Here is a 12,642-nt window from a genome sequence, read left to right as displayed (position 1 = left end):
CTTTTATCATCCTTTGTGTTATACTTTAGTAGCCTTCAGTCAGTTCTATTATTTTGATCTACTATAAAATGCTCTGTTTTGATGGGCAGTTTCATCCCTTTCACATGTTGGAAGGAAATCACACTTTTTTCCCCATTTCAAGTGAGGTAATATTTACCTCAATGGTGACTTTTTTAATACTGTTACATAAGAAGAATGTTATTTCTACATGAAGAGAGTTGGTGCAAACTGAATTGATCCCCTTGTGTTGTTTTTTGTATTTGTCTTTTTTCAAAAATGGCCACCCTTATTCTTTTTTCAATTAGAAACATTTTTGTAAACAAATGAACGTAATATGCGTTCATATGTTTAACACCAACGACAGAAACATTTCTGACCATTTTCTAGGTCCTCAAATGCTTATGCAATAGTTATAACAATAATAATTAGATTGAACTTTGTTATATATTTAGGATTGTTCATCGCCCGGACATACAGAGAAATATGTATTCTAATATGTATTACATGTCATCAGCATTTCATATTTAAATTGAACATCTAAATAATAAAAAAAAAAAAACATGGTTTGCTTTTTTTTTTTACTTGTCTTTACTCGTGCACGCGTATTCGTGCACAGAAAATGTAATGCATTGCAATGCCAAAACAGTGTAGAAACAAGACAGACAATCCGCCCAGCTGAGGGACTCTCAGTTACATGGGTGTAACGGCGAGAGGAGAGAAAGGGGGACTCTCAGTTACATGGGTGTAACGGCGAGAGAGAAGGAGAGTCTTCTGATAGAGAGATATCCCTTTTCGTTAAATCGTTCGGTTCTTGCTTCGTCCAATTTTTTGTAAAAAAACCCATAACTCGTAGCCTCCTTGTTGTTGTTGTTTTTTTGTTCATTTTCTTGTCATGTCATCATGTTCTTCTCTCAGTGGAGATTGTTAAAAACTGGCGTACACTGCAAAAAAGAAGTTTAAGACCGGAAATTGAGTTGCGGTAGAGCGGGATAACGATAAACTCCAGGATCAGCGCTTTAAGCGTGGATAGTATCAGTTCTGTAAAATCAGGAAGTCAAGTGAATTCATCTCTTTATTTCGAGTTCCGCGGGTCTGCTGTTAACGTCGTTCAAGCGCTGGATTTATGCGCTGAGTCCTGCGGTGAGTCTACTGAACATGTTGCGGAAACTCAGTACTTGTGTTGTGTTTAATGACTAATGAATGATGTTTTGGTTGAATACTCGTTGCGATTAAGTCAATTTATTGACAAGTGTTGTATGCGTTTGTGTGTGTGTAACGAAAGTTATATTGCATGGTTCAACTTGGAGTTGTAACCCGCTGCCTGTTCGTTTAAGCGTTTTTCCAAAAACGTATTTATTAATATTCCATTATTCAGGTCAGTTTGCACAGCGACAGTGATGGAGTTGTTATGGACCCTGTGTGTGTGTGTGTGTGTGTGTATGTGTGTGTGTGTGTGTGTGTGTGTGTGTGTGTGTGTGTGTGTGTGTGTGTGTGTGTGTGTGTGTGTGTGTGTGTGTGTGTGTGTTTTTGCCGCGCGTGTGTGTGTTTGCGCGCGTGTGTGCGTGCCCTTGTGTGACTGTTTTGTGTATGTCGGAACTGACTGGACATGGGAAGGGAAAAATGAGTCATGTCTCCCATTTAATGGTTTAGTTTTACTTTGTTTCACTGTGTTTTCCGAACGTTACTTACAACGGACACCAGAGTCTCCCAGACCGCATTCTCGCGATCCTTGCGCAATGCATAAATCTCAGTCCGAGCCAGACGTCATTTATTGTGTGGTTCTAGGTGACAGAGTTGTGGAGAGAGAGTTGTGGTTCTAGGTGACACATGCCGGTGCCCATGTCGTGAAAAGTCCCCTCGTAAAATATTTTCTTGAAAGTTTGGCCACAAACATACATAAAGAAATAAATCTAAATGTAAGTAATATAAATAATTGAATGAGGTAAATCAGTCATTCAATTGACTTTTTATAACACACAGACAGACAATCATTACAACAAATGCATCTTTAAAAGTGTGTCATATCCTCCATCGTTATCAGGGAACAATACCCATTTGTAATAACCAAATTTTGGTAAAGTCCAATTTTAGGCTGACAATGAGGATCGGGTCGGGGTGAGCTCAGGAGGTAGGGTAGTTGTTTTGAAACCGAAAGGTTGCCAGTTAGATCCCCAGCTCCTCCTAGCCGAGTGTTGATGTCTCACTGAGCAAGACACTTAACCCTAACTGCTCCTGACGAGCTGGCGGTCGTCTTGCATGGTTGACTCTGCCGTTGGTGTGTCAATGTGTGTATTAACCGATTTAGGTCGCTTTGGATAAAAGCGTCTGCTAAATGCCCTAATTGTAATTGCAATGAATTCTTAACTTATTAGGTCTGACTTCATCAGAACAACAACATGTTGCAGCTGTTAGGTCCTTTGCTTCAATTTCTTTGCATGTCATTGTGATCGAGCATAAACGCTGACTTGAGCCCTTGTCCATTCTCTCGGGCCTCTAGCTTCACCCCCAAGCTGGGAGCTCCACTGTAACCCCTTTCCAGAGGAAGAGGAGGGTCAGGAGGAAGAGCCGGCATGTCCTATTGGTCTGTAGGCATCTCCCAGGGCACTGTGGACACACACAGCGACATGGAGGAACAAGATGGTGAGTCTTCAATTGTACCTGCTGTTAATCCGAAACCATATTTTACATTACTATGCTTAATTATGAAATGTTTTGTATTTATTAAAGGGGCAGGGTAGAGTTGTGTCTGGGGTGTTTGACTCCTAGACGAAATGTACTTGGTTCAAACCCCTGTACCCACATTTAATAGCAGGCATCCCTGGGCAAAGACCTAACCCTACCTGCTCATATAACGACACACATCTCAATCCACTGCCCCTCTGGATAAAACCATCTGCTAAACAGTGATAGAATATAAAACAAATGGGACCTTTGATGACAGAGGATGAATGAGGATAAAGCTATATTCTCTATGCTAATGTTTTCCTATATCACTCACAATGATGAATGCTGCCAAGTTGTAGCTCAGTCAGAGTATGCGTCGCAGTGGTGCAGCTGTCTTCCTGCCAGGTTCCTCCACCATCACCCATCCTTGTCCCCTGCCATCTGTTGGGGACTGATTATAATATACACCGGTATGACTTCAGCAGTATCACACGGGAGGGAGTGCCTCTGTACTGACAGGTACCGAAGATAATCACAGCAGTCCTGCAAGCGCCATCTATTAGTATTTATTAGTATTTATAGACCTTTATTAACAGTGACAACAGATGAGGATTGGTTAGTTTGATAGTTTTTTTTTTGATCCAGCGATACAAACAGATCCACCACTGGACTGGGACTGGACTGTTGCCAAGCAACACAAAACATTTCTGCGCACTAGCTTGCTGCCTTGTAACGCGTACATTTAACTGTAAGTTTTACATTTTTGGGCAACCAGCGAGATAAGATTCTGTTGTGTGTTGCAGACAGTTGCTTTGGTGGCATGTGTGACTCAGATGAGTTAACAGCTTACCATCGTTAATGTAATTAAGGGTTATTATTAAACACCTGAAAAGCATACAGGTGATGCACGTAAAATTAAATGTACCAGTGCTGTGATATAGTGCTCATTGAATGCCTCCTCTCTATTCAAATCTTCCGGTCTGAACTGTTGTATTTTTAAGCAATTTTAAAGAGTGCTTTTATACAGAATATTAGCATGGCTGTGTGTTCATCATCGGTACTCAGCCCACAGACGATAATCACAGCTCTACAAAGTTAACAGTACTAAGCGACGACAGATCTGTTTGTTCACTTAATCATTTATTTGGCTCCGCCAAACACGGAACAGTTTCGCAACTGGACTTGACTGTTGCTAGGCAACACAAACATTTATGTTCTGCTGCTTTGTGCAGGCCTGCACCTTAACACAGGCCAGCTACCGTGTATGATGTACATTCATCTGGATGTTTCCATGTATTGTGCTTCCAGTGAAATAAGAGTCTTATCGGCGGTCGCTTTGGTGGCATGTGTGATTCTGATGAGTTAACACCGCCATGATTGTTACTGTAATTAGGGGTAATTACCAGAAACACCTGTAAAGTGGAGTGATACATATATAGTTAAAAGTCCCAGGGTTGCTACTTTCCATATCAACACTCATGGAATCCCTCTCGTCCAATCAAATGACTGGGTCATACATAATTGTTTTATAAATAGATAATGAACTGCATTAGACCGAGCTGTTGAATAATTGTAGTGCAGCGCAGCAATAGTTGATTGTATTGTACAGTAGAGGCCAGGCTATGTAAGGCCTCGTACATGCTGGCTGAGTCATTGCATAGCAGGGCACAAGAATTCCATTACTTCCCTGTACTAAGGCATCGTAGAGCTGGCAGCCTTGCATTGCAGAAGGATTTACGTTGCTGCGCCCACACGTTGAATAGAAATCCCACGCATGCACCGAAACACATCTTAAACACATGAAGTGACCTAGGCTGATGCTCTCTTTAGCTGTGTACTACAAACCAGTACTAGGTTGGTGTAAAGAGTATGTAAGATCAGCTTTCGACGTAATTAATATGGCTGTAATTTATTTCTGTTAATTTTGCGATGTAAAATTCACAGTCGCAGTCCTACTTATGACTTAGTGTAGCTACCAGCATGTTTTTACTGCTTTACGAGACCTGCTATTGCTTTGCTCATTAAAAACTGAGCAATCAACTTGACAGTTGAACGTTTTTAATATGACATGAAAGCCAAACATTTTTGCAATTTGGTACCCTCTTGATGGTTTCTTTTGTGCCTTTCTGTCACCAAAGTGCATCTGTGAAGTCTCTGGGGATCTATTTTTAAGTACAAGGAGAACTGAAACAAGGTGTGGGCTGTCATGCCGTTGAAGCAACACTGTGCTGTGTGTGTGTGTGTGTGTGTGTGTGTGTGTGTGTGTGTGTGTGTGTGTGTGTGTGTGTGTGTGTGTGTGTGTGTGTGTGTGTGTGTGTGTGTGTGTGTGTGTGTGTGTGTGTGTGTTTGCTTGCACGTGTGTGCATACAAAGTGTTACTATACATGCTGCACACACACACACACACACACACACACACACACACACACACACACACACACACACACACACACACACACACACACACACACACACACACTTGAGAAGTTGACCCAAGGTGGGCCCATGTCTGGACTCTCTGGAGCGTTGAATCACAATCACACACATTCTCTCTATCGCTCTCTCTCTCTCTCTCTCTCTCTCTCTCTCTCTCTCTCTCTCTCTCTCTCTCTCTCTCTCTCTCTCTCTCTCTCTCTCTCTCTCTCTCACTCAGATGGCAAAGTTGAGATATATGGCTAAAATCAAAAATAGTGCTTTTGATGTAGATATTGGCAGAGAGAGATAATATAGCTCTAGGTCATTACTTGGAGGGGGTTGGGAGCAGCTGGGTTTTAGTACAGAAACTAACAAGGTCTGTACAGGTCTGGAGAAGAGACAACAAAGAAAATACAATAATTGTATTCACCGTATTCTCAGTACCACAGAATCATGAATCAACCCACAGAGAGAGAGAGGGAGAAGGGGGGAGAGCGAGGGAGAGTGAGAGGAATAATAATAAGAGAATGATTAGAAAATACTGCTCCTTTGTTTGGGAACCCCAGCATCGTCTCACTCGCTCTCTCTCTCTCTCTTACTCTGTCTCTCTCTCTCATTCTCCCTCTATCGCGCTCTCCCGCTTTTTCTATCTCAATCGCTATCTCTCTCTCTCGGGCACTCACTCTTGCTCTCCCACACTTTCTCCCTCACTAGCTCTCTCCATCTCACTCTAGCTCTCTCCTACTCTCTCTCTCTCTCTCTCTCTCTCTCTCTCTCTCTCTCTCTCTCTCTCTCTCTCTCTCTCTCTCTCCCGCTCTGTGCTTATTAAATCTAGCTGGAGGGGCGGGGCTTAACAGAGAGTGGGGGTCTGGGTGGTGGGGGAGGAATAGCCATTCACCCACAGTGAAGGATGAGGAGAGAGGTGACCGTATCAGCGTTGTAACCGGAGGAGCTATAGGACAAAACGTCAGAGGACAAACCTACACAGAGCAGTTGAGCAATGGAGCGTGTGGAAGACGTGGTGCCGGTGTTGGTGATGGAGGAGAAAGGCAGGGAAGAGTTGAGCGTTTCACCATGAGCAGGTAAGAGAGAGTGGACAAGGAGAGACTACAGGAAGAAATTCCCCAGACCACCTCCTCTGAATGACGCTGCACACACACACACACACACACACACACACACACACACACACACACACACACACACACACACACACACACACACACACACACACACCAGCACTTTTGTTTACATGCAGTGTGTTGGACTTTGTAGATCGAGGCTACTGTCAACGCTGTGCTCCTGCATCAATTAGTTGATTGAATTGAAGAAATTATCTTAATGGATAAAGTTTTCACACAAAATCAATAGCTGATTCAATTGACAATAGCTGTGTCTGATTGAATCAGTGTCTGAGGACAGAATAGGGGAGGTCCCTGTTTGTGTGGTGGACGTTGTTTTTGTGATGTGCCTTTGCATTTTAAGATGTCACTTTGTTTGAGGTGGTGGTGTGTTGGGTGCAATCATGTAAGTAATTGGCTCTTTTGGGCGAACTACAGTACTGACTGAAGACAAGCATCTTTTTGTCAGTTTAGGTATCGTTGCAAAGGGCAATGCAATTAAAATGTATTTATTCGTTACACATAAACATTAGGTGGATCAAACATCTTCACACAAGAGACAAGAGAAAAACAGAACTTCCCCTTATCATTGCAGATTTTTTATACACTTATAAATTGATATTGCAGCATCTGTATGAAAGAGAGATTCTGTAGCATCAAATTCCAGTGTGCAGCTTCAGGCTGTCTGTGTCAAATAAAGAGTGATGCTGTCTCTCCAGAGAGTATCGATGTGAGTCAGGGGGTTTGCTGACATTCACTATTGTAGTCTAAAACCTTTCTAGTCTAAAACCATGCTGATGAAAGTTATTATGTCATCTCCTTTGCTTCTATCTTCTTCCATACTGATATTAAAATATGTCCCGCATTCCCTTTTAACGTTTATCGTTAAAAGGTACCGCTACATCGCCCCATAGACCGGCTCGACCATGGTGACTCACAGGCATGAAGCAGTGTACCCCTCTTCCTCATCACTGCGTACGGATCCTTCCCCACGCTCTCCGCCATGAGACCTGAGCAGCCATTAGCCCTGCTCAAGCCTGTAAACGTTCGGTCTTTGGTTGAGGAGCCCCCAGCAGACATAGAGAGCCAGCCCAGGATGGGCTATATTGATGTAGGAGGAAGGGAGGGATCAATCAAGTTTTATGTCTAATGGTTTCACCCCCCGAGGATTTCTCATGTTGCCTAGGCTGGTCACTCACTCTCTCTCTCTCTCTCTCTCTCTCTCTCTCTCTCTCTCTCTCTCTCTCTCTCTCTCTCTTCCCTCTCTTTCCCTCTCTCTCATTCAATTATTCATAGGCGGCCCTGAAGAGTGCAGTTTACATTTAAGAATAGCACACTTACATAGTTAAAGGAAAAACAACTAAAAACTTGTGTCTGGCTGGAAACTTCTACAGTGCGAATCCAAGGAAGTACTCTCAAATTCTCCATTGCTTATATAGCTTTAGATGCCTTTCACTCAAAAACTGCACACTAGGGGAGACACTAACCTGATATGAGGGATATTCATAAGCGCTTTGAGGAAGAGAAAAGCGCAATACAAATCAAATGTATTTATTATTATTATTATTATTATTATTATTGTTTTTCCTTCACCCTATAATAATGGGATTTTACTAGGTGTAAAGACGCATAGTTCTTAGTAGTTTTTACTTTATGACGTAATTTTCTCATTTATTTTCCTTTTTTTCTTCTGTTAGCAGCGGTGGTGTATAATCATCTCAATTATATATTCATCATTATTATAGACCATTATTTTGGTGCATTTTGTGAACCAAGGTTTATCATAGACGAAAATTATCCGAAAATCTTGAAATCAACACATGAAAATCTTGTTTCTGCGGGAAGTGCCCTCAAATCCTCCCAGGTCTGGTCACAAACAGCCCCACCGTTACCAGGAGAGAACTAAGTAAACCACTGCCAGTAAATCACAATGTTGTCAACATGGAGAGCAGCCAAGGAGTCAGAGATCGCTGCATGAAAATGTAGCTCTCTTGACAAGTGTTATTAGGTTTAATATATCAGTTACTCGAGACATCCTTTCTTCCTAGACTTCCCTTCTAAAATTATGTTTCAATTGGGCACATTTACTTGCAATCAGAGTGCTGTGTTTTTAGGGTGGTCACCTTATCATTACAATGTCAATGATCACAGCATTTGGTCTGTATGATTTGAATCTGTCGTCATTTCAAATCCCGTAGAGGATGTTCTCATTAATCTGCTCCCTCTGGCGTGATGAGTCCAAGTTGGCCACTCTCCAACATACTGTGGCGCCATGTAGCAGTTGTATTTGACCATGAAAAACATATGTGGGAGGGGAAGCTAGTTATCAAACAATGAACCCTCCCCTCCTTCCATCGTCCTTTTCTTTACACGTGTTCCAAGGATTTCCTTCTGGGACTTCCTCAGGCTGTAGTGGAAGCTCTGCTGCACCTCCTGGCTGCAGAACTTAGGAACAGGGCTAGACAAGTCAGGAACAGGGCTAGACAGGAGAGGAACCGGGCTAGGCAGGTCTGGAACAGGGCTAGACAGGTCAGGAACCGGGCTAGGCAGGTCTGGAACAGGGCTAGGCAGGTCAGGAACCGGGCTAGGCAGGTCTGGAACAGGGCTAGGCAGGTCTGGAACAGGGCTAGGCAGGTCTGGAACAGGGCTAGGCAGGTCAGGAACAGGGCTAGATGGCTGTGGAATAAGTGCTGCAATCTTCTCCAGGATACAGCCAGCGATAAACTCACTGCCATAAACATCCTGGGTTATTTTCGTTCGTCAGTTTCTTCTGACAGGGTTTGTGGGGGGAGGTGAACCCTAAAGCAGACATCAGACTCAAAGTTGGTGCAAAGGATGCTTTGCTTGATGAGCACAGGCAGAAACAAACAGGAACTGACAAACTCGGCCAGACACTAGGGAACTTAAATACATGGACCACAGGTAAATAGACCAATGACTAATGAACAGAATGACTGACAAAGTTGATGTTTCAATAAAGAAACAAAGGGAAAACAGGTAGTGAGTGGGGTCGTTATCGTCACAGCCGTTATCGGCTGTGACGATTTTGTCGATTTTGACTTTGACCAGCTGGGCGGTTTCTCGGTGTGAACCCCATCTCCAGAAAGCACCCGTCTCATACACTCACTTTCTTTAAAAAGTTGCCAACATAACAAAACTATGTGTGTGTTGAATGACTTCGGCCACTGTGGTCAATTTCAAAAAAGTATTTCCTCTGTGAGAATCATGCAAAGAGAAAAAGAAAAGAAAAACAGAAATGAGTGATTAGGGTCTCAGACTGTTTCTGTTTCAAGATGAATCGTGCACCAACCTGGTAACACTTGGTTCAGTCTTCCAGAGTGTGTGTGTGTGTGTGTGTGTGAGTGTGCTTGTGTGTGTGTGTGTGTGTGTGTGTGTGTGTGTGTGTGTGTGTGTGTGTGTGTGTGTGTGTGTGTGTGTGTGTGTGTGTGTGTGTGTGTGTGTGTGTGTGTGATCGTGCGCATGCATGTGCGCGTGCTTGTGTGTTAATCCAGTGAGTTCTGCTGTAACCCATGTTAAGAGAGCATTCTTAAGTAGGGTGACCTAGTTCCGTGCGCGCCTGTTAGCTGCTCTCCCGTTTACTAGACGCCTTGGACCTGCAGCACGCCACTGGCTGTCTGGCTTTGATCGTGCTCCCCTCATCCTGGGGGGCTCTCTTTCTCTCCTCTACACCCCCCCCTGCACACACACAGAAACAAACACAAAGGCATCTCTGTCTCTCTGCCTCCTTCCCCTCAACCCTCTGTCCATCTCCCATCCCATCCCGGGTGCGTTCCCGGGTCGTCCAGGTCCAGATCTTGGGAGCGACGACATGGGAGCCAAGGCCTCACTGGCGGGGGGTCCGGGGGGAGGGACCTTCTCCCCCTCGCCCTCCTCCTCCCTCGGGACCTCCCCCACGCTGGAGAACATCCAGGCGGCATATGAGGACGGGCAGCGGGACGCGGCCCGGGAGCTCCTCCGGCAGGCCTGCTGCGTGGAGTGCACCCTGGGGATGGCCAGGCTGCAGGGGGTGAGTGGACCCAGGTCTCCTGGAAGTGTCTGGATGAAACCCGAGGTGTGTGTTGTCTCGGAGAGGGGGGGGGCTTTCGTTCGCAGAAGACGATGAGCTCCGATTGTCTTCTGAGGACACCAGCCGCCATCTCTAAAAAAGTCACTCACTCAATCACACACACACACACACACACACACACACACACACACTTGAAGTGTTGGACTGTCGCTCTGTTGATGCGGTGTGATTGTATTGTTGCGTATTAAGAGAGAAGGTTATCCCAGGTATCGATGTAAATCGATCTCACACACACACACACACACACACACACACACACACACACACACACACACACACACACACACACACACACACACACACACACACACACACACACACACACACACACACACACACACACACACACACTCTGGAAGACTGAACCAATTGAATTGAATTGAATTGAATTTAATTGAATTGAATTGAATTGAATTGAATTGAATCGATGTGTCAGATTCATATTTTGCAGATAAGCAGCCGTTCTGTTTAACTTTAAACCCTCTTGTTTAGTGCCGACTCGTGTGTTCATAACACTCAAGAAGTCTTCGATTCTCCCTATCAACTCATATGCAGGTTTTCTGCACCACATACTGATTGTCAGAACGGTCTGATCTCAGTGATGGGGGGGGATGTTGTATTCCTCTAGGATGCAGGGAGTGTTGATGGAGAGGGAAGTGTGTCTGTCTGACGGGCGGATTTAGGCGTCAGCTCGCACGTTGCGCTTGTTGTTGTTCCGCTGTGCCGCGATGCCAGGGGAGAACTGGCCTACTTCTCTGTTCGCTAACATGAGCGCACACGTTGCTGCTACTGCTGCTGTATTCATGACAGGAGGGGGAAGACATGAAGAGAGGCTAGGCACGTGTTAGTGAATAGTTCTGGGTTAGATTCCCCTTTCCCCTGCCCATTGTCATATCTGTAGGGGATACTTTACATAGAGTAGCTCACTCAGTGAGTTGCTTTGGATAAATGTGCATGATGAGCTGCTCCTGACGAGCTGGCTGTCGCCTTGCATGGTTGACTCTGCCGTCGGTGTGACAATGTGTGTATTAACTGATGTAAGTCGCTTTGGATAAAGCGTCTGCTAAATGCCCTAAATGTAAATGTAAATGTAATAATGAGTTAATAGTGTCTGCGATTCGGAAAGCATCAAAGAGGAAATACCTCATTGATATGGTAACTATTTGGCTGACCAATACTGAGCTTGCATTACCAGTGTTTGAATAATACTGTAACAAACCACCTTTGTGCACGTGTGGATGGGGTTCAACCTCATGAGCTTAACCGTGCTGCTTACCAACTGATGCCATGGTTCAAAACATCTCTGAGGCAGCCTTGTTTGTGTCAACCTCCTTTTGAAATCGACGATGTTACACAATCTGATATGGAGCATTAATAATGCAATAAACGATTGTATAACTAGGGCCAGAAGGAAAAGGCAGAAACCTGTTATTTGCCCAACCTGGAAAAACCAGTCCTCTCTTCCCAAAGTTTAGGACTACAAGACACGTCGATGTCAACTGTTTTAGTGCAGATTTGTTTTGGTTTGTAGACTCAATAAGGATGGCAAAGTGAGTCAACGTTTTCACCAGCCTTTTAGAGCCTGAAGATTAGTCTTTGGACTAAGGTAGGTCTTTGAATGGACGAATCTATGAATTTGCTAAAACATTTGAACATTTTCCTGGATATCTGCCGCCATCTACTGGCAGATGCAAAAGGTGTATATTTTTTACACATTGTTTTGAACTGCCCCCATACAATTCATAAATATATATATATCTATGAATCATGAATCAATCATCATATAAGGAGACCTGAAATGGAGTGAGGATGTATTGAGTGGAACACATTCTCTGATACTCCCTGTACAGTCAGAGACTATGTCTGTTTTGGAGAAAGACTTTCAGTATTGACATTTGGTAACATTTTCTCTAATGGACACTTTCCTGTGGTTGTTAGTATTGACCTTTTACCTTGAGGAAATTCATAGTGTAGTCTGGTAATAGACGAGGCTAAAATAAGGTTTTGTATTGTTTGTTTGAAACATTATCTGTGTATTCTTTCTATGTTTGATTGTTAAACTTTAAAATAGTTCCTCCTAGTGTGATATCTGGGAATAACATAACGCTCAAATGATTTATTACTCAAACACAAATAATCAGAAAGCTGAGTAGTTCTTCTATAGATACCTTTCCATATTTTCATGCGTAGACCATACAGAAGGGTTTGTGTGCATTACGGATATTGTTTCAGTCGTTATGCCGTTATGAAGGTCAAGGGGCATTGAATGCACTTTCAATTAATTGAACCCAGGACTTAGTTTGTGAAGAAAGGGCTGCAGATGTCCTTGGGACTCTCCCCGAACATACAGCTCCCT

At 43.7% G+C, this 12,642-nt stretch overlaps 1 protein-coding gene across 3 annotated transcripts in view; it reads left to right on the top strand.

The window, feature by feature from the left end:
- Window positions 1-913: 913 nt before the first annotated feature.
- The window catches only part of lrrk1 (leucine-rich repeat kinase 1), a 33,764-nt gene continuing 22,035 nt past the window's right edge, over window positions 914-12,642 (top strand). The window contains exons 1-3 of one of the 3 annotated variants that reach the window (XM_060071036.1): window positions 914-1,140; window positions 2,498-2,640; window positions 10,006-10,226. In XM_060071036.1, coding sequence (XP_059927019.1) covers window positions 2,571-2,640; window positions 10,006-10,226 — 291 coding nt within the window. In that variant the 5' untranslated portion in view covers window positions 914-1,140; window positions 2,498-2,570. Of the gene's footprint in view, window positions 1,141-2,497; window positions 2,641-5,920; window positions 6,161-10,005; window positions 10,227-12,642 lie in introns of those variants that run through there. The other 2 variants (XM_060071035.1, XM_060071037.1) reach the window with 2 other exon arrangements.

Source organism: Gadus macrocephalus, chromosome 14 (assembly GCF_031168955.1).
Source record: "Gadus macrocephalus chromosome 14, ASM3116895v1".
In the NCBI taxonomy this organism is placed as follows: Eukaryota; Metazoa; Chordata; class Actinopteri; order Gadiformes; family Gadidae; genus Gadus; species Gadus macrocephalus.
This window is presented reverse-complemented; position numbering and strand designations above follow the sequence as displayed.